Source organism: Leopardus geoffroyi, chromosome A1, assembly GCF_018350155.1.
Source record: "Leopardus geoffroyi isolate Oge1 chromosome A1, O.geoffroyi_Oge1_pat1.0, whole genome shotgun sequence".
NCBI lineage: Eukaryota > Metazoa > Chordata > Mammalia > Carnivora > Felidae > Leopardus > Leopardus geoffroyi.
The window spans coordinates 67,758,643-67,781,211 of NC_059326.1; the positions used below are offsets into that span (position 1 = coordinate 67,758,643).

The window sequence follows — 22,569 nt, forward strand, 5'->3', positions numbered from 1 at the left end:
GTATGTGTATATATACATATGTATATATATATATATACACATACGCACACACACAATGGAGTATTACTCGGCAATCAAAAAGAATGAAATCTTGCCATTTGCAACTTCGTGGATGGAACTGGAGGGTATTATGCTAAGTGAAATTAGTCAGAGAAAGACAAAAATGATATGACTTCACTCATATGAGGACTTTAAGAGACAGAACAGATGAACATAAGGGAAGGGAAATAAAAATAATATAAAAACAGGGAGGGGGACAAAACAGAAGAGACTCATAAATATGGAGAACAAACTGAGGGTTACTGGAGGGGTTGTGGGAGGGGGGCTGGGCTAAATGGGTAAGGGGTGCTAAGGAATCTACTTCTGAAATCATTGTTTCACTATATGCTAATTTGGATGAAAATTAAAAAAATTTTTTTAATTCAAAAAATAGTAATAAAATAAAATTAAATTAAATTAAACTAAGGAGAACATGTCTAACCCAAAAGATCAGAAGGATCGTGAGGCCCCGCTTTCACGGTTTGTATTCGTACTGAAAATCAAGATCAAGCAAGCTTTTGCCCTTCTGCTCCACGGGAGGTTCCTGCCCTCCCCTGAGCTCACCTTAGGACCCCTGCATTACCGTTTGACAGGTGTACTGCCCCAAACTCCCCTCAAATTATCATACATAAGACTATAGTCATTACATTTTTAAAAGAACAAAGTTTGTAAGCCTCCAAATTTTTATTCTATTCAAGTACAGAGAGTAAACTTACTTTTAACTTGAGTATCATCCAAAGCTTTGTATTCTGTACTCTTAATTGCTAGCTCCACACCGTAGCCAGATAAGTACATTTTCTGTGAGACTGGTTTCTGTTCAAACACATTTATTTTTTTAAAGAGAGAAAATATCGATTCAAACATCTTCTTGTAAATTCAATATGTTTATTAGGACATTAGAGTAAATTATTAATATTGACTTTTTAGTCACTGAATTATTATTTGGGGGATATTTATACTCTCTCTAGATAGTTTATCAAGGACCCAGAATTTGGTTGATTACCACTTCTTTACTTTCTAAAAACTTCACAATGACTCTAATGTTTTAATTTTTTTAAAGTTTATTTATTTTGAGAGAGAGAGAAGGAGAGAGAGAGCATGCGCACACAAGTAAGGGAGGGGCAGAGAGGAGGAGAGACAGAATCCCAAGCAAGCTCTGTGCCATCAGCACAGAGCCCAATGTGGGCTCGAAATCATTCCCTGAGTCAAGATCAGGAATCAGACGCTTAACTGACGCCACCCAGGCATCCCAGATGTTTTAATTACTCTTTACAAGAAAAAAAAAAAAAAATCTGATCTTTTTCTGTTTGTGGTAACTTCCCCATTTCTCCCAAGAGTTAATTAACAGAGGCTCCAATACAATCAAGTTTCAATAAAACTCTACTCCTTTTGGTGAAGGCCACAAGATTTCCTAAACCAGCAAATGCTGTTTGCTTGCTCGTTGTCTAGCTGTAGGACAACCAGAGTGGTGCCAAGAGCAAATACTGAAGAGTAGAGGCAAAAGACACACAAGAAAATGCAGTGTCTTGAACAACTTGATTACATTTTCTTCATGTTTTTAAATGATTAAAATACCCAATGCCACAAATGAGTATCTGTTCTTCAATGAGGGTATCAATGAGTATCTGTTGTTCAATGAACAGTTCTTCAATGAGGGTATCAATGAGTATCTGTTGTTCAATGAACAATCGCTTCACATGGAGCTGTCTGAAGTAAGGGGCACATACAAAATATACTTGCAGAGACTACCCCACCAAGGAAGAGGAGTCACCACATCTTTTCAAATAAGAAGATAGAAGAATAGTTTCAGATATGCAGACAAGTATTTAACACTGCTGCACACATGACAATGTAACTTGCTAATTTCTCAGGCATGTGCTACAATGAAAGATAGCATGAGAAAACTGAGTTGCTTCTAATTATGGTCATCTGAAAAAGTTAAGAATATTTTAAAGAGTTTTCAATTTCATACAGCACAATTTAAAAATGCATTCTGACTATCCACTAAAAAGGCAATCAGCTGGTAGAGAAGCAAATTGAAGCTCCAAGTCCATATACTTTGTTATATTTCATAAAAGAAATGCAATTTCATGTAGCCAATTTCCATTATCAATTCCAAAATATTATTAGCTCCTTGGGAACAAAGATAAATGTTTATTAAATTCATATTTACTGTCTCCATTTGAAAATGTATTAATATAAAATTTGAATGGTAGTTTAGTAAGTTTGGGTTTGCAAACCAAAAATGCTCACAGACTAAATCAATTGGTGAGAAGAATCTTTCTTCATTTTTCTATTTCTTCTCTCCCCATAAAAAGGCATCTGTTTCAAAAGCAGCATAAATAAGTTCATTTTATTAGAATTACATGGACTAGATTTAAAACATAACATTTTGAATGTACAACAGGTCATTTGTTAAAAACAAAGCCGTAATTTGATTCTACAAAGTGCCCAGATAGTTGGCTGGTATGATTTCATAGTATATTTAATGGCTGCATTCTCCAAAAAATAATTCGGAACACTGATTCTCAGTAGATGAGCGTACCTCCCTATAGTGTACATTAGTCACGTGGGGGACATTTTTTTTTTTTAATTCAAGTTAACATAGAGCATAGTCTTGGCTTTAGAGGTAGAACCCAGTGACTCATCTCTTATGTATCACACCCAGTGCTCATCCCTAAAAGTGCCCTCCTCAATGCCCATGACCCATCTAGCCCTTCGGCTGTTCCCTCGTCTCAGTTATGGTAGGTAATGCTGCCTGCCGTGAACACGAGAGCACAGAGATCTTCTCAAGTTAGTGCTTTCTTTCCTTTGAATGTTCACCCCAAAGCAGAAATGCTAGACCACATGGTCTTTCTTTTTAAAACTTTTTGAGGAGCTCCAAGCTGTTTTCCATAGTGGCTGCACTAATTTACACTCCCATCAACAGTGCAAAAGGGCTCCCTTTTTTCCATATCCTCTCACACTTGTCTTTTTGAGACCTTTTCATGTACATGTGGCCATCTGTAGGTCTCCTTTGAAAAAATACCTATTCAGGTCCTTTGCCCAATTTTTAATCAGATTGTTTTTTTGATACTGAGTTGTAGGAGTTCCTTATATATTTTGGATATTAACCCCTCCTTACATAAATGATTTATAAATATTTTCTCCCATTCCAGCCATTGCCTTTGGTTTTGTTAATGGTTTCCTTTGCCGTGCAGAGGCTTAATTTAGTTTGATGTAGTCCCACTTCATTTTTTCTTTTCTTTTTAATTTTGTTGTTCTTTATTTTTACTTTTGTTGCCTTTGCTTTTGATGTCAAATCCAAAAAAATCACCACCAAGACCACTGTCAAGGCGCTTTTTTCTTAGGTTTTCTTCTAGGACTTTTACAGTTTCATTTTTTTTAAGTTTATTTTTATTTTGAGAGAGAAAGCAAGCAGGGGAGGGGAAGAGACAGAGGTAGAATCCCAAGGCTCTGTGCTGTCAACATGGAGGAGGCTAAGGCAGGGCTCAAACCCATGAACTATGAGATCATGATCTGAGCTGAAATCAAGAGTCAGATGTTAACCATCTGAGCCACTGTGGCACCCTCATGCTTTCACATTTTACATTTAAATTTTAAATCCATTTCAAGTTATTTTTTTGAATGTTATAAGATAGGGGGACAGTTCCATTCATTTGCATGTGGTTATCTAGTTTTTCCAGCATCTTTTTTTTTTAATTTTTTTTTTAACGTTCATTTTTGAGACAGAGAGAGACAGAGCATGAACAGGGGAGAGGCAGAGAGAGAGGGAGACACAGAATCTGAAACAGGCTCCAGGCTCTGAGCTGTCAGCACAGAGCCTGACGCGGGGCTCGAACTCATGGACCGTGAGATCATGACCTGGGCTGAAGTCGGACGCATAACCGACCAAGCCACCCAGGCGCCCCTCCAGCATCGTTTAACTGAGTAGGCTTGGATCCCCTGCTGAATATTAGTTGACTATACACGTATGGGTTTATTTCTTGGTTCTCTATTCTGTTACACTGGTCCATGCGTTCTTATTCCAATACCACACTGTTTTAATACTACAGCTTTGTAATATAGTTTGAAATCAGGAAGTATGGTGCCTCTAGCTTTGTTCTTCTTTCTCAAGACTGCTTTAGATTTTAAAGCTGCTGCGATTAAAATGTTATATTTGTGTAGAATAGACATATATAGTACTGGAACAGAGTCTAAAAACATACATGCCTGTAAGAAAACTTGGTATGTGATGGCTTAGAATAAAGACGTAACTGTTCAATAAATCATGTGGGAGCCAATACTCTTCTATGTGGAAAAACTAGAATTCTATCTCTACCTTACAGCATATTCAAATACATTCCAGAGGGATTAAAGACCAAAACATAAAGGATGGCATTTTGTCACAAGAAAATATAGGAGAATGTCCTTATGACACCGCAAAGGAAACCATTAAAGAAAAGGTGGATAAGTCTGATTAAATCTCTATACTTGTGCTGAACCAAAGATGTCGTAATTTTTTTTAATACTAGAAATACACTAGAAGATGTTTGCAAGCTATGGAAGATTAGTATTCAGAATATATTTGTTAAAATCTGTATATGAGAAAAAGAAAAACCCAAAGAATCTAAGATAAAAATAGGTGAAGAATATGGATAGGCAATTAACAAGTATATCTGCAATGCTTTTATTACTTTATACATTATTATGCAAGTAATTATATATTTCAATATAAAACACTCTTTCCGTGTTGGGCATATAGCAGTAAAATAAGAAAAGTCCTTCTAATGGTCATTATATTCTAGTAAATATGCGTGAGTTTGGTTGTGTGGGGTGGAGGGGATGGATAGTGCAGAGGTATAAAAGAAAACTTGAGATATAGCAATGAGTGCTACAAAGTCATTAGACCACAATGTGATAAAAGTGAGAGAGCAATGAGAAGTTGAAAAGGTGGGAACACATTTGACCAGAAACTTGAACAAAGAAATAGTCACCTGTCCAAAGACATAGTTAAGAGCATTTCTGTATCAGGGTTCACATGATATATATAATCAGTATTATCAATTAGATTTTCTCGAAGTAATATTTTCATTAAAAATAACTATGAATCCTAGCAAATATTATATGCATTATGGTTTTGGTTTTTATCCAAGCTTTAAATCTGTTTCAGATTTAAGAAGAAAGGAATCTGAAAAGAAATATCAACATGATAATTCCAGAAAAGGATACAGAATCCCAATATATTTTTCCACTAAAATTCACAGTTGATAGTTGTATTAATTTTTTAAAATCTTTAGGGGTGCCTGGGTGGCTCAGTTGGTTAAGCATCAGACTCTGAGTTTTGGCTCAGGTCATTATCTCATTGTTCAGGAGTTCAAGGCCCACATTGGGACTGCACTGACAGAGAGGAGCCTGCTTGGGATTCTCTCTCTTCTCTGTCCCTTCCCTGCTCTCATGAGCTCTCTCTTTCAAAATAAATAATTTAAAACATTTTTGTAAAATCTTTAACCATTCAGGAAGAAATCATGTAAAATCTGGTGAAGAAATTATTAAACAGGTTTTTTATAGCCAAAATAATCTCGGATAAAACTGTACCTGAATATAATGTCGAAGAACATATAGGATTTCTCCATTTTTTGCTTTTTCAGACAATACTGGGTGAAATTTACCAAATGCTCTGGTACCCATTTCAGCATAGAGTATAATCACTGGTAAGTTCTCTTTGTTTGTAGGAAATTTATGATCTCCTTTAAATAGATAAGGTCTGGGCCTAAAATGAAAACAAAACACAAACTTTTAAAAAAGTCAAAGAACATATGGGAAATACATCATGACCTTTTATAATTTCTGCTTATCAAATAACTTACAGATAAAATATACACATGTTTCGTGTGTGTATGTATATGTGTGTGTGTGTGTGTGTGTCTGTGTATCACCAAAAAGAGTTTAAACTTCCTGTGGCAAATTTTCATTTACCACAGTTAACATAGTAACTACTATGGGAGAATTAAAAAATGTAAACAAAATATACCTGCAAAATAACTTTACTCATACACAAAACAATACACACATAAGACAATACAATATAAACATGCTGCAGAATTTTATGGATATATGTCAATAACTGAGAAAGAATACATCTAATATATGAAATCAGAGGGAATCAATAGAAAGTGGCTTCTACTAAAGACAGAAAAGAAACCTGGTTAACCCGAAACTGAGTATTACGAATATTTTTAATGATGAAAGTTCACAATCTTTAAATAACAACATATAATGGCAATATATTTTTCAATGAAATAAAATCTATATTTTGTTCAATTAGAGTATATAATTTTTCATAGATCGTGTTTCCTGAAAATGGGTTCCAAATATTTAAAAAACAAAGGCACTATATCAAAGATTATCAGTACTTAATATCAATAACAACTCATTAAACCTGCAAGGATAATCAGAGAAATACTATAGTCCAGCCCTATCATAAACAGACTTTGATATCTTTTAATTTTCAAGGCACTATGCTAGATTTTTTGTACATTACATTCTATCTTCCCAACATTTCTTGTAGTTACCATCATTTACTTAATACTTTAAAGGTTTCTGAGGCTCAGACAAGTTAAATATCCACAGCAAGATCAAACAGAAAGCCAAATTTCAATTCCTATCCATAAATAGGAATCCTAAAGCCACATCTTTTAACAATTATATAGGTAGAAAGAAAAAAGAAATACTGAATAACAAAGGTGTTGAGAAGTAACATTTAATGAATTCAGATCTCTATAGCCTTTTAGTCATTTACTACCTTTAAAACACAAATACAAAGAAAAGGGGAGAGGGAAGGGGGGTATGAATAACAAAGCTACAGCATGCTAGAGAAAAGGCTGTGGGTTTTGAAATTAGGCAGAATTGGATTCAAGTTCTAATTTAACTACTTACTAGCTATGTGTCCCTGCACCAGTGATTTGATCTCTCTTGGGCTTATTTCTTTATCTGCTCAAGAGGAGGAATTCTTGCTACCGCCTAGGTAGCTTTACCGAAAGGACTTGCAAATCATCTAGCAGAGCATGAAGCACATGTGTGATGCTCAAGAAATGATCATTTTTCTCTCCGTCTAGCAAACCTCCATTTACTTAAACTATCGACCAAGAGTACCATCAAGGATCCACAGAACATCCAACCAAGTGTTGGATGTTATACCACCATTAATGATGAAAGTAGGGGGTATTAGTAGGGGGTATTTATCTATGTAGTTATTATATAATCTTGATTATTTCCAAAAGGACATACAAGAACTTAATAGCACTGTTGATTATGGAGAGTTCTAGAAAACTGGAATAAATAAGAATCATATAATTTGCTGTATGTATATGTCGCATTATTCTAATTTTCAATGTTTAAACTTAATACATTGGGAACATGTCCTTTTAGTGTACATAAACATAAAATGCATCAAAACAATAAAGAGACAAATACTACACTTAGATGAAAATACTGAATTGTTAGGTCATTTTCTATTGATTCCCTCAGGTTCCATACACTAGATACATATAGGATTCTTTTTCACTTATTGACATAACTATAAAATTTTACAGCATGTTTATATTACAATCTTATTATATGTTTATTATATTGTTTTGTATGTAAGGGAAGTTATTTTGTAGGCATATTTTCTTTACATTTTTTAATTTACCCACAGTAATTAACCTGCATAGTGTAAGAATGAAAATTCTCAATCAAAATTTAAAATGAAAATTGAATATTTTTATCAAGAAGTATAATCCTAGGGGTGCCTGGGTGGCTCAACTGGTTAAGCATCCGACTTTGGCTGAGGTCACAATCTCAGGTTTTGTGAGCTCAAGCCCTGTGTCGGGCTCTGTGCTGACAGCTTGGAGCCTGGAGCCTGCTTCAGATTCTGTCTGTCTGTCTTTCTCTCTGTGTCCCTCCCCTGCTCACACTCTCTCTCTCAAAAATAAACACTAGAAAAAAATTTTAAAAAGTATAATTTTAAATATGAAAAATTACAGAATATTCTATTACTTATTTGAGCTAAACAGAAATTGATAAAATCATCTAGTGATAACCATGGCCTGTTAGAGAAACATTTCTAAAATACTGATAAGAAATTTACAGACTTTCTACAACAAACTATGGTAAATAATTAATGTTTCAATTTTCTAGTATGACTGGAAAATTGTACATGTATAAATTATACCTTCTAATAGAGAAATTCAAATTTCTATTTTGTTTAATTATTACAGAATAAGGCTTACCAATGAATGTAAGTTTACTTTTACATTTTAAAAAATGACTAAAATACTATGTTCCTGGTTATTAGCTTAACTTTCTTTAAATCCAAATCACTCAAGTGCTCAATAAATCTAACAGAATGAAAACTTTCCACCAATTATTTGGCTTAAAGCGTGTGAAATTTGTGGACTTTAGTATGGGGAATGGGGTTTACTTCAGGTGTATAAATGACCTGAGTTCAAGCATCTTTACACTGGTTTACAGAGGACTTTCACAGTATGTATGCACACTCATCAACATTCTTCTAATAAATTTCTTTTCAAGTTTTACACATTCATCTGTATTTTTTAGCATTTAACCTAAGATAGGATTTTACAAATATTACTGTTAATGTCTGGATATTTGAATTTTTTTTAAGTTTATTTTTGAGACAGAGAGAGACAGAGCATGAACGGGGGAGGGGCAGTGAGAGAGGGAGACGAAAGCAGGCTCCAGGCTCTGAGCCATCAGCCCAGAGCCCCACGCAGGGCTCTCACGGACCGTGAGATCGTGACCTGAGATGAAGTTGGACGCTTAACCGAGCCCCCGACTGAGGCGCCCCAATGTTTGGATATTTGGAACCTGAAACACAATCTTATCCAAAGAAGAGCTGAATTCACAACATCTCTTCTGCAACAGATGAAGACAGATGAATACACAAAACAAGAAAACGGAATGAGTTGCCATTTTTTGTAGGATCCTATTAATAAACACACAAAAAAATACTAAACCCACACTTCACATTTAAAAAGTAAAAAGGAATCAAACTAGATGAAATTATTAACATCATTTATTTTCACTGATACCTTGGAACTCAAATGGCACTAAGTCAAATGGACTGTCATGTAAAAAACTGATTTTTATCAAATCAGTACTACAGAAGTACATTTCATAATTTATACAGGATACCTTACATTTTAATATTAGTCTGAAAGATAATTCTTTCAAATAATTTGCTATTGTTAGTAATTGGAAAGGCTGCTAATGAAACAATGTTCGTAGATAAATCTTTAGGTTGAAAATAAAAACTAGAAGAAAGGGAACAGATTTTCCAGAGACAAAGATCTCCCGACTGTAGATCCCCCCCACCCCCAAATTCATGTATGAATATGAAGACTGGAAAAATTTCATCTGAATATTAATCATGCAATTCCTTGTACTTCTGTGCCCGGAGAAGCCTTGGCTTAGGCCATGTATGAAGACTGGTGCTGCAGCTACGAGGTGCAAGTTTAACAATTTTGGAACTGGAGCAACATGTGCCATTTTTAGGCTTAATGTATTTGGGAAAAGTGGGCACAGGTTTCCACTGGGGATGGGGATTGCTTTTTTGACCCTTCTATCTTCCCCAATGAATATGTGCAGTGCCAGCAAAGATCAGGTAGATATAAACTCCCTCGTACAGGTTGTAAGCGATGAAAGACCAACGTTAGACTACATCCCATCTGTCCAAAAGAGGACATACTAGGCCCCTTGGGACTTATTCAGAGTTGGCTGAACCTGGAATCCTGCGGGCATGGCTGAGGCTAATCCTGCAGATGGACCTCATCCTGCCACTTGGAGTCCTGTTGACAGTAGCCTTAACTAAACACTTTAAGAGACAACAGAATCGCTCATAAAAATATGAGTTTGGTCAAGAATTTGCCAGGCCAAGGGATGGATTGTTGGGAGAGGCACTCTGCCAGGGCCCTTGACTGTCCTTCTGGCTATGTCAAGACTGACAGGCCATTTCTCAGGGTTCGCAGCAAGTAACTTTGAGGGGTATGTTTGCATCTCACTCTGGGACAAACAGCAGGTTGCTTACTGCTTGTTGTAAGCTGCTTTTGAAAAAGGGTTACACTTGGGGTGCCTGGGTGGCGCAGTCGGTTGGGCGTCCGTCTTCAGCCAGGTCATGATCTCGCGGTCTGTGAGTTCGAGCCCCACGTCGGGCTCTGGGCTGATGGCTCAGAGCCTGGAGCCTGTTTCCGATTCTGTGTCTCCCTCTCTCTCTGCCCCTCCCCCGTTCATGCTCTGTCTCTCTCTGTCCCAAAAATAAATAAACGTTGAAAAAAAAATTTTTTTTTAAAAAGAAAAAGGGTTACACTTGATGGCTGAGTCAGGTAGGTGGCGCTGCTGTACTCGAAACTGCCTCTGGGAATTCCAGCAGCCACTCAGTTACTCAAGTTGGGATTGTAGTTCAACTTTCTCCCCCTGGGATTCTAGGTTATTCACCTGGGAACAGACAGTACATGTGGCAGTCCCCGAATGAGTATCTCCCTGGAGACTTCATGAGTATTCACCGTATAAACATATACAATATCAGTACCAGTTGCTATTCACTCATGGAAGCTACAACAATAAAACTTCACTGAATTGGTCTAGAGATCATTCTAAACTCTTGCCCATTGTGAACACCTTCGAAACCCCATCAGTTGAGTTTCGGTGCCTCTTCCTGGAGGAACACATATCAAGGAGTTGTGGCAGGGGCTACAGCAATTTATCAGAAAACTGCTATCACCAAGCCAGGAACACAGAGAGTACAAAATGGCAGAGGGAGAGAGAGAGAGGAGCAGTAGGAAAAAAAAAAAAAGTGTCGAGCTTTTGTCTTCACCAAACCATGGGGACCTTGTCCTTCCTTTCCCGGAAAGCCATAGTGTGTCAACATCCTACCCTACTTCCAAAAATGGTCAAGAACTGGGGTGCCTGCATGGCTCAGTCGGTTAAGCGTCCAACTTCAACTGAGGTCATGATCTCACGGTTCATGAATTCAAGCCCTGCAATTGGGCTCTGTGCTGATGGCTCAGAGCCTAGAGCCTGCTTTGGATTCTGTGTGTCCCTCTCTCTCTCTGCCCCTCCCCTGTGAAATATGGATCTAAATGGATAGATACTACACAAATGGAGGGTATATGTTATAGCTGAGGGATACTAATTGGTGAACTACTATTTTGTACCAAGCAGTAAAGAAGCCTGCTCTTCTTTCCAAAAGGAAAAAAATCACTTCATTCCTCCAGGTTGCCTGCTGTAAACACAACCCTGAGAAATGGATCGAGCAAAGAGCCACTTTCTACTGGTCAGACCAAGAACATGCAAGGACTCAGAGGGCCCACTGCAGATCGCCTCTCCCAAATGCTTGATGCTAATATTTTTCTTAATCTTAATTTAACTTTACGTTTAATATTTAAATATTGAGTATTTAAGAAAATTATAAAGTCAGTCATCAAAAATTAAGAATGTTGTAAGTTACCAAAAATTATGCTTAAAAATGCACTAGGAAAAGAAAAAAAATGCATGAGGGCTGACAATTTCCCAGTTAGTGTTATAAAGCTATAAAGGAATTGAAGATTCTGCCGTTTGTGACAACAGAGATGGACCTAGTGGGTATTAAGTGAAATAAGAAAAAGACAAATACCATATGATTTCAGTTATATGTGGAATCTAAAAAACAAAAAAACCAGAAACAGATTGATAAATACACAGAACAAACTGGGGGCCACAGGAAAAGAGTAGGGGGGATGGGCAAAATAGGTGAAGGGGATGAAGAGGTTCAAACTTCTAGTTATAAAATAAGTCAGTCATGGAAATGAAAAGTACAGCAGAAGGAATATAGCCAATAATGTTATAATAATGCTGTGTGGTGACAGAGGGTAACCACACTTCTCATGGTGAGCACTGCATGATGGACAGAATTATTAAATTACCACGTGGTGCACCTGAAGTTAAAAGACAATGTTGTATATCAACTATACTTAAATAATAAAAACAGAACAAAATTCAGTGCTGGACCCCTAAAACACAGCACAGGGTACTTTCCACAGAAGCTAAGGGATCTAAAACTTGCATAAGAGTACTAAACACCTGGATCAAACTCCTTTGAGAAATAAGTGGCTGTATTTTTAAAAAGGAATTGGTAATTTCTATGGTATACTTATTTTCAATGATATTTATATGTAAAAGAATACCAGAATTTACAAAAATAACATGGTAAGTTGTCTAATATACTATATGAAGCTAGAATGATTAAAAAAAAAAAAAAAGGTGGCATTAGCCTCAGTGGCTCAGTTGGTTGAGCACCTAACTCTGGATTTTAGCTTAGGTCATGATTCCAGGATCATGGAATTGAGCCCTGTGTTGGGCTCTGTGCTGAATGTGGAGCCTGCTGCTTAAGATTCTCTCTCTCTCCTACTGCCCCTCTCTCCTGCTCACTCTCTCCAAAAAATAAAAAGATGGTATTAATAATTTAAATAATAGCTAATCTAATCTCATCTGTTAAAAAAGCATGAATCTTAATGAAAACATAAGCAATCTTAAGAGAAATTAAGATAATCTCACACCATTAACAAATGCAAAGATGATATAATATTTTAACATTTATTACCATAATACACAGTATGTCCAATGAGAAAAACTTTGTATTCATCTCAATAGATTAAAAAAAATTTATATTTAAAAAAATTTATTTTGAGAGAGCATGCATGCCGAGAGAGGGGGGTGGGGAGAGAGAGAGAGAGAGAGAGAGAGAGAATCCTAAGTGGACTCCGCGCTGTCAGCAGGGAACCCCCATTTGGAGCTCAATCCCACAAATGGTGAGATCATGACCTGAGCCAAAACCAAGAGTCAGATGCTTAACCGACTGAGTCACCCAGGCATCCCACTATGTCTGATTTAAAAAACACAGATTACTACAAAACGTTAACATTTTAAAAGACAGTATGAATAGAAGACATACCATGTCATCTGTTGCGAGACCCAGTATAATAAAGATTCAATTGTTTTTTTTTTTTATTTTGAGAGAGAGAGAGAGAGAATGAGAGGGTGTGAGTGGAGGAGAGGCAGAGAGAGAGAGAGAGAGAGAGAGAGAGACAGAAAGAGAGAGAGAATATCCAAAGCAGGCTCCGTGCTGTCGGTGTGGAGCCTGATGTGAGGCTCAGTCCCAGGAACTGTGAGATCATGACCTGAGCTGAAATCAAGATTCAGATGCTTAACTGACTGAGCCACCCAGGAACCCCTCATAATTCTGATTAAAATCCTACCAATGCTAATTTTTGCAGGAGAAAAGGGACTCTAGTGTTAATTTGAAAGCATCAAAAAATGCACAGAACTATAAACAATTTGGAGGAAATAAAGTAGCAATGAAATTGTATCATTAGGTATCAGAATATATTTTAAAACAAATACTAAAACAGCATGGCATTGCTATAAGAAACAGGCAATATACAGAGTAGCTATGTCATAGAGCATAACAAATATAATGAATATTTAATTGACTAGCCATCTGAAGGGAAAAAGATCTGATAGGCTCCTTACCTTTGATAATAATAAGTTACATGAATTAAAAGTTTAAAATTAATGGATTAAAAGTTTAAGGTAAAATGAAAGGAAAAACTTTAGGAAAGCAACTGTAAAATTTAGTAACATCTCTCATGCATGTTTGGAAAAACTATAAACACACACACACACCCACACACACAAAATTTGCCTACATTAAAATTAATACAAAATATAAGCAAATATTTTAAAAGGTTTCCAACAAATAAGGGAAGTACTGATATGAATTACTATATTACTGTTTAACATAAATAGCTCTTTCAAAATTAGAGAAACAACTTTAATACTTTTGAAAGTACAGATAAATCAGGCACTAAAACACACACTGGTACAAATAAATTAATAATTTCCTTCTGACTATCCATATCCTTTTGTATTAAATATGTAGAAGTAAAAAAATAAAGTTTCGAATAATACATTATAACAATGCAACTCTATACTCTGTATTACTGTAGTATTAATTTTTTATTCCCAGGTTATACATTCAGCTTAAAGAGATGGAGGCCGGGGTCACCTGGGTGACTTAGTAGGTTGGGCTTCCTTCTGACTCAATTTAGGATCAGGTCATGATCCCACGGTCATGGGATCGAGCCCCACATTGGGATTCATTCTCTCTCTCTCAAAACAAATAAACTTAAAAAATAAAGAGAAGTGAAATAAATACACAATTTTGCATGTTTGAGAAAACATTTTATGATTATATAAAACATATTTCATGTATTTTATGGTATTTTGATATAATTTATATTCTAAAATCAAAAGCTAATTGAGACAAAATACTGAAAGGACTTAACTACCAGCCCATTCAGTTTTTTCAATCCAGAGCACATGCTTTAATACAAATTTTTAATAATGAAGACATTGCTTATTATAAGAAATTTCTATTTCAACCCTCATCTCTTTTTATAAACCATACCTTTCACTAAAGGCTATTATTAACTTACCTTGAAGTAGCCTTCTTCAGCAGCTTTTTAATCTCATTAATTTTACAGGTGTGTTTTTTATGGATAACCACAAATGCATCACAACCATCTGGCGGGGGCTCATCAGCTGCAATCTAAGATTTCAAAGATTATATTTAGCTACAGTAGTTGATAATTACAATATAATCTTTAAAACTCATGCATTCCTTTGATTAAAATAACTCATCAACTACTATCAAGTTATTGCTCTAAGTAAAAAAAATATCTACACGCAGAATCAAATACTTTAACAAAATCAACTTTATAGTAGGAAATACATGCTTCAAAGTTATTGAAAAAATTCCAAATTAAAACTTTCATTACTGTTCATGTCAATAATGATTTGTCCTCATAATCTCCTTATTCCACAGAACTATAAAATTATATAATATATTCAATTACAATCAATAACAATGATAATATAATCAATGATAGGCTACGGAACCAGGTATTGTAAGTTTGTAGAACCTTTGGAACCAAAGATACTCACATTAAGATAGATTTATGTATACTACCAGCATGCCTCTTTGTCAATTATAGTTTGGGTATTTTTACGTACCTGTTGAAACATCTGAATAGTTGGTGAGTATGCCCTTATAGAGAAAGCAAACTTTAGGAGATTGATATGTAAATTGTCTAAGAATTGTCCAGCTTTCTTCAGGATTAAATTGTAATAAGAATAAGCAGATTCTATAAAAAAAAATTCGAAATAAAAGGACGTCATTTCATTTTCAATACACTGGCACACCTCTACTGTAAAACTAATATACAATCATTTCTTAAGTTTCGTTATGGCTGGGGTTAGAGAAAAGTGGAAAATCAAGATCTGTTTTATTAACTTCATTTGGATCTCCCAGTGAGGTACAATCAATGTAAGTCCAGGTAAAAATAATATTGTCAATCTATTTGGAAGATGCCAGCATATCAGATCAATTCACTCCAAGGTTATGGAGTTATAATAACAAGGAAAAGATACAGGCTCTACTTATCATTTAAGAGGAGACTATGAACAGCACGCAAAAATTGAAGAATATGATCGTTAATAAATTTTAAATGACATGTATAAATAAATTCTACTCAGATTTAGTGCACATAGCCAAATGCAATTAGTATGTCCAGAATACTTTAGGAGACAGAATTTGAAACAGACCTTAAAGAAGAGAAAGGTCTTCTTGTATAGAATAACCTGAAGCTGGTTTCCTCTAAACCCATCTCCAAAGATCCTGAAGACACCAAAGAGAAGGATGAATCCTAGAATTTAAGAACTCTGACACCCCAGGGGAGACAGATCTTTCTGATGGAGAGGGCCAAGGAGAACAGAAGCTGAGAGCTACAGAGGGCCTGGTGACACTCTTGGAATAACCAGGGAAAGAACTGTATTTTTGCCCTTTTCTTTTCTCTACACCACCTGAGGTGTACTTATCATCTGCACTGTTGCCACTGTGTCAGCCAGAGATGGTAAGGTAACAGCACAGCAGCTCAGGAGCCAACTGGCGCAGACGCCCATAAACTGGCCCCTAGACATTTCCTGGTCAGGTCTTCTCTCCTTTACTCCTTGACATTAAGCTATCAATTGATGGAAACTTCATTAAAAGAGCTGAGCTGGGGCAGACCCAGATCTTCACTCACAGTTCCCAGATGTGAAAAGGGAGGACAAAAGGGATGTGCAACTACAGACACCCTCCTGGGGGAGGAGGAAAGGGTACTGTCTGAATGGAGAAACTCTGGGGGTGGTGAGGGAGATTTGGGTGTTTGCTGACTGCTACAGTATTTAGTGCTTGCTCAAAGGCGCTGGGCTCTCAACCCTTGCTTGGTTCCTCTCAACTCAACCCATTCATGGTACAGGTGCCATCTTGACTTCTATGTTGCTCTATGGGAACTGGGGTTCAGGGAACCAGCACAAATAATGTGGACATGGTGGGTACGGCTTTTTCTTTGAGTAATAAAGTCCTTTGCCTCTCGTCCAGGGTTTCAGGTCTTCTGTCAGTATCCACGAAACTAATCTGTTAGCTTGGAAATGGTAAAATCTCAGATCCTTCACAGTACGTGACAGATCAGAGATGGATTGCTGACAGAAACATGGATTTTTGGAGGAGAAAAGACCCAGCTCCATGGGTCAAATTGACAGGATTAGAAGAAGTCCTTGTTAATTGATAGTGAACATACTGACAAAATAGTATGGTCAATCAGGCAAAAAGTGGTCCTCTACTTTGCCTATTATTGAAAAGAAAATAAGAGATTACAGTTCAAGAACTGGGCAGTACATTCAAAAATTTCCCCTAGGGGCGCCTGGGTGGCGCAGTTGGTTAAGCGTCCGACTTCAGCCAGGTCACGATCTCGTGGTCCGTGAGTTCGAGCCCCGCGTCGGGCTCTGGGCTGATGGCTCGGAGCCTGGAGCCTGTTTCCGATTCTGTGTCTCCCTCTCTCTCTGCCCCTCCCCCGTTCATGCTCTGTCTCTCTCTGTCCCAAAAATAAATAAACGTTGAAAAAAAAAATTAAAAAAAAAAATTTCCCCTAATCAGGTCTTAATGGTTAACTCTCTTCCATGCAAGGGGACTTCCCTACCAGTGGTTCTGTCAGCTTAAAGTCCAACCCACTATGACAAGTACAAAGACCTATCTTGGATGAGGTAAGGTCTGACCTTCATCAGACAATAGGTACAGACACGCATATCTACACGGAGTGAAAAAGGAAGGAAATCTGTTACCAGTACGGACAGAAGGCCGGAAATGCATTGGAACTTTGGCTTGCCAAGCAGAGGACAGGGTGGAGTACGTAATGCAGAATTACAACCAACTTATGATTCAATCGTTCAAACGGTCTATCGTGCCAATCACAGATCCTTTCGAACAGGCCAGTAATAAGTCTCAAGAATACTGTGATGGGTCCTGGCTGATAAGAGAAAGCTGTGGACGACTGGGGAGATTTCCCTTGGTCAGTTATAAACTCTTTCGGCTCGGATCCAGAAGTCTCATGTCTCATGTCTGATCCTTGAAACTGTGGGAAGCTAAGTTTTTGGCTTGCAAGTAAGATAAAAAGAAAACCTCAACCCCTTTACAGCTCCGGGTAAATAGCTCAAGAGTGAGAGAACTAAAATACAGGGGGATATGAAAATTGTACTGAAAGAATGGAGGAAAGAACAAGAAAGGATACCATGAAATATAGACTAAACTAGAGGTAACACCAAAGTAAAAAGAATTGGGAAAAACAGAAATACCAAATGCAGGGGAAAGGTAAACTGACAATGAATCAGAAATAAAGGAGGAGAAAATGAAAAAAAGATCTGAGTAAATGACAGATACAGAAGTCAGGCCAAGGAGACCTATGTATGTATAATTATATCCCCAACAGAGAATCAGGGGAATAGAACAGAACGAACAACGACGATACGAAACCCCGTAATTCAAGAAAACTGTCCAGAATTAAAGAGGAACAATGAATCTATATGCCTAAGAATGAAGACTCAGAATGGTTAGCACTTTCCAGTAAAACTATAGGACCTTAAAGTTAAAAACCTGAAGTACAAAATGCACACACACGTACATAGTCATGCATGTGAAGAACTCAAGGTCATCATTCCTAGGAGTTATTCATGAGGCATCAACTAGGGAGCAAACTTCACATAACCAAGAAATAATTGGAGGAAATGCAGCATCAAGTTTGAGGGTGAGCTCTGAATATACTTAACTAGAACAAGAATAACTGAAGGAGTGGAGGTTTACAGAAGACCTGGTCAACGATGCACGCTCCGGTGACACAGAAAAGCACACAACCAGCAAAACTGCCACAAAAGGAAATTAAGTGGAAAGTAACATAAGGTTGGAGATTCCTCACAAATATTATCTGGGAATGAAAGAATATCACCGAAGCCAACAGAGCACGTAGTCGAAGTTTATGTATACTTAAGAATACAAAGATAAAGACTAAGAATACTGGCGGACAAAATCAGATGGCAGTAAGGGGAAGAAAGGATTGCCAGCCGACTCATTACTGCTTATGGGGGACCAAGACACAATGCCCAGAGCTAGAGGGGGCTAACCACTCAGGGCCTTCACATGATGTTCCTTCTGTTTGAAATGCAGGAGGGTAGGCAGTGCATGTTCAGCCAACTCCTATTAGCACACCTTGGCTTAAATGCCATTGTTGTGGAAAGAGTTTTCTCTGACCTCCCAGCTCAGATCCTGTCATACACTCTGACAGGGCTGTACAATCTCTAGGTCAATTCTCAAAACTGTAATTAAAAATTATTTGTAACTTAATAATGCTGTCCCTTCCATTAAGCTATAAGCTGCGAATGCAGAAATCTTTTCTAGGCTTTCAATTGTACCTTTCTGCTCCTGGCACATAAAATAGGCCTTCAATACATTTCTGGAATATTTAAAAAATGAGGAAGTCTCTTCATTCTAGGCCATGGTACTTTCCCAATATAGTACTTTTAAAGAGTTCTAGAATAGGTACGCACATTCATTCCTACTTCTTTAACAAACTATACGGGATTTCTCAGGAAGTTATGGTTAGCTTCCCTCAAGAATAAAAAAGTAACACAAGTAAGACTCACCTTCAACAGTAAAAGCAGTACAGATTAGAGAAATGATCTTTAAAAAGACATAACAGCTGCAGGGCCAACAGAGAAATAGCCAAAATTAATATAATAACATAACTAAGACTATATCAATCGAACAGGGATCAGTCCTCCATGAAAACAGGGAAGATTGTCAACAGAAACAAACGTGAGTAGTGCCTGTCAACTGAGATCAAGTTTTGTCACTGGTCACTGTCAAGGTCTCTAAGGGAGAGACGGATGTAGGTAGGGGTCAGGGGTTTATAGAAAGTAAACATCTGTTATTTAGGCTTAACTTGCACCATCATCTCAATCGTGAGATGGAGGTGTTGGACTACAGCTGAAGTTTTAAAATCACTGAATCCAGACTTACCATCCAACCTGCTGATAACAACTTTGCCCTGTCAATATCCTTCCTCTTTCTCCAGCCTCATGTTTTACTTGATTTTTGCCTATTGGCATTTAATATACATAAATCACTCTCACCTTTGGCGGGGGGGGGAAGGAGCAGCCTCCATAGCCTGCTACTGATTCATCTTATTTGCTTCACTATCTTCCCCACCTCCCCCCGACCCCGGGATAGAATTTAGTAATTGAACACTTAGATATATAATACCCGGTGTTCATCACGAGTGCATTTCTTAATCCCCATCACCTATTTAACCCATCCCTCCACTCACCTCCCCACTGGTAACTCTATAGTTGAGTCTGTTTCTTGGTTTTCCTTTTTGTTTCCCCTATGTTTGTTTTCTTAAATTCCATATGAGTAAAATCATATGGTATTTGTCCTTTTCTGACTTACTGATTTAGCATAATACTCTCTAGCTCTATTCAGGTCATTGAAAAGGACAGGATTTCATTCTTTTTTATGGCTGAGTAATATTCCAGTGTGTGTGTGCGCGCGCGCACACACACATCTTTATCCATTTGTCAGTTGATGGACATTTGGGCTCTTTCCATAACTTGGCTATTGTTGATAATGTTGCCATAAACATTGGGGTGCATGTGCCCCTTCAAATTAGTATTTTTGTATTCTTTGGGTAAACACCTAGTAGTGCAGTTACAGGATCGCAAGGTAGTTCTATTTTTAATCTCCCCCCACCCCCAGTAGGCTTCACATCCAGAATGGAGCCCAGCATGGGGCTTGAACTCACAACCCTGATTATCAAGACCTGAGCTGAGATGATGAGACAGACTTAGCTTACAGAGAGATGAAGAGACTTAACTGACTGAGCCACCCAGGTGCCCCAGTTTTTAACTTTTTGAGGAATCTCCATTCCATTTTCCAGTTTGCATCCCTACCAACAGTGCAAGAGGGTTCACTTTCTCTGTATCCTTGCCAATACCCATCCTTCCCAAGTTGTTAATTTTAGCCATTCTGACTGGAGTGAGGGGATATGTCACTGTGGTTTTGATTTGTATTTCCCTGATGAGTGGGATGTTGAGCATCTTGTCATGCTTCGCAGTCAATTTTGAAAGACTTAACAATACTTATCTCTGCTTTGAACCTCAACTCATACCTCAACCTACCATAGTTATTATACCAGTGAAACTACTAAGTCATCAATAATTTTTCTGTTGTTAAAAGCTTAATATTCACATTATTTGATCTGTCTATGCTATTTGATAACATCCATCACTTATCAATATTCTCCTGGCTTTCATGACAACGTGCTTTCTAGGTTTTCACCTGCCTCTACGGGTACTTCTAGTCTCTATCCTCTAGTTCTTCCTCTGGTTGGTTCTTAAACATTGATGTTCTTCAGAGTTCTGCCCTTGGGATTTATTTTCTTCTCCTTCTATACCTTCTCCCTGTAACTTCAGTGACTCTCTTCATGTTGATAACTCCCAAATCCTACCCTTTAGCCTAGATTTTTACCACCTAAATCTCCATCATCTATCACCTTATGGGAGATCTTCACTTGGATATTCAACAAGCATTTCAAATGTGACACATCCAAACTGCAATCATCCTCCTATCCAAACCCAGTTCTCAGTTACAAGTAACTGAATTAGAAATGTCATAACATTTTCTGAAAATCTTTCCATTAAAATACATAAGCAACCCTACTTATGTAAAAACCACAGAAATCTTCAGGGACTTTGAGAATGAGCTTCTTCTATGTGGAGCACATAAATAAAAATAAATAGGGACTCTGGAATTAGATAAACCTTGGTTGACATTTCTAACTCACCACACAAAACTCATACGTTAGCTAATATTATGCCACTTGAATCTTGAAGCATTGACAAAAATAGAACTCTGTAGCAAAACCATCTAAAATGGTTGCAAAACCAGGCAATTCAATGTTTAAAAAGGTCTTAATTTGCTGACACATAATGTAACGTGTTCTCACTAAATGGCATGGAAATAGCACCTGTATTCGAAATGTTAAATCTTCAACATTTACAACTTTTTAGACAAGTAGATCACTGGAATTATTCTTCAGTAAAGAGTATTTACAGGGTCTCATGGAAATTCAACAACCTAAAAAATTACAAGTAACTGAGGATTTAAAATGTTTCCTCTAGGATAATATCTTGGAATTAAATTCAGTAAATCTGACAGTTGTTGACATATTTAACTCCTCATATACGCCATTCTCTCCTACACCTAACAACATCAGCAATGATGCAGCTTATGCACTTCATTCTTGCCATTATAAATGATTTTAACAGAATTATATCTTCAGTGTTAGTAATTCTTATTTAGTAGAATTTCTTTTAGGTTCAACCCTGAAATACACACCTCCTACATTATATGCTTGAAGCAGAGCTTACATATTCCTAAATTTATATTCCAACTTGTTAATAATCATCTGCCATCAGATTGTCCAGGCATGTCATTTCATTTAGCTAAAATATGTGGCTACATCTAAGCAACTTAAAGAGTTCAAAATTTGTAAAAATAATTTTCCAGATTGCTTCCCCAATGGAAAAATGGCACTGAATAAGGCTATAAGGTACATACTGAGAACCAAAGATTTGGGATAGTTGCATTTAGAAGCTTAGGTGAGAGACACAAAATTTGGTGGATTTTTTTTAAACTATCAGAATCTTACATATTAATCTAGCCTATTTTTACCTTAAATACCAAAACCAAAATTGTCAGGGCAAATACAAAGCCAATCAACGACAGTTTCCCATTGATTTGCAAGTTGACTTCTAAGTGGTCAAAATTCCTCTGTGCATTCCACCCTCTCTCCTGCTTTCTTCCCTTCCCTACCACCTGGCTGTCCCTGTCTTCCAGACTCTACTCCTACACTCACCACTAGAAAGGCTGTCCTGCTCTCTCTGAAATAATAACTGCAAGCCCTTTCTCATGCGCTTCCATGTCGTCCACATCCCGTGAAGCTCTTAACATTCTTCTGTTGTCCCCTTCACAATATTGTGGGCTCCAGGGACCATAGATCACATTTATTCATCTTTGTATTCCCA

General features: G+C 37.1%; 1 protein-coding gene across 2 annotated transcripts in view; it reads right to left on the bottom strand.

Annotated features, from left to right (window-relative positions):
* The window catches only part of UGGT2 (UDP-glucose glycoprotein glucosyltransferase 2), a 185,360-nt gene that overhangs the window by 147,223 nt on the left and 15,568 nt on the right, over positions 1-22,569 (bottom strand). For both annotated transcript variants that reach the window (XM_045480866.1, XM_045480877.1), the window contains exons 3-6: positions 15,130-15,260; positions 14,553-14,665; positions 5,617-5,791; positions 756-852 (exon numbers count right to left, since the gene is read on the bottom strand). In XM_045480866.1, coding sequence (XP_045336822.1) covers positions 756-852; positions 5,617-5,791; positions 14,553-14,665; positions 15,130-15,260 — 516 coding nt within the window. The remainder of the gene's footprint in view (positions 1-755; positions 853-5,616; positions 5,792-14,552; positions 14,666-15,129; positions 15,261-22,569) is intronic.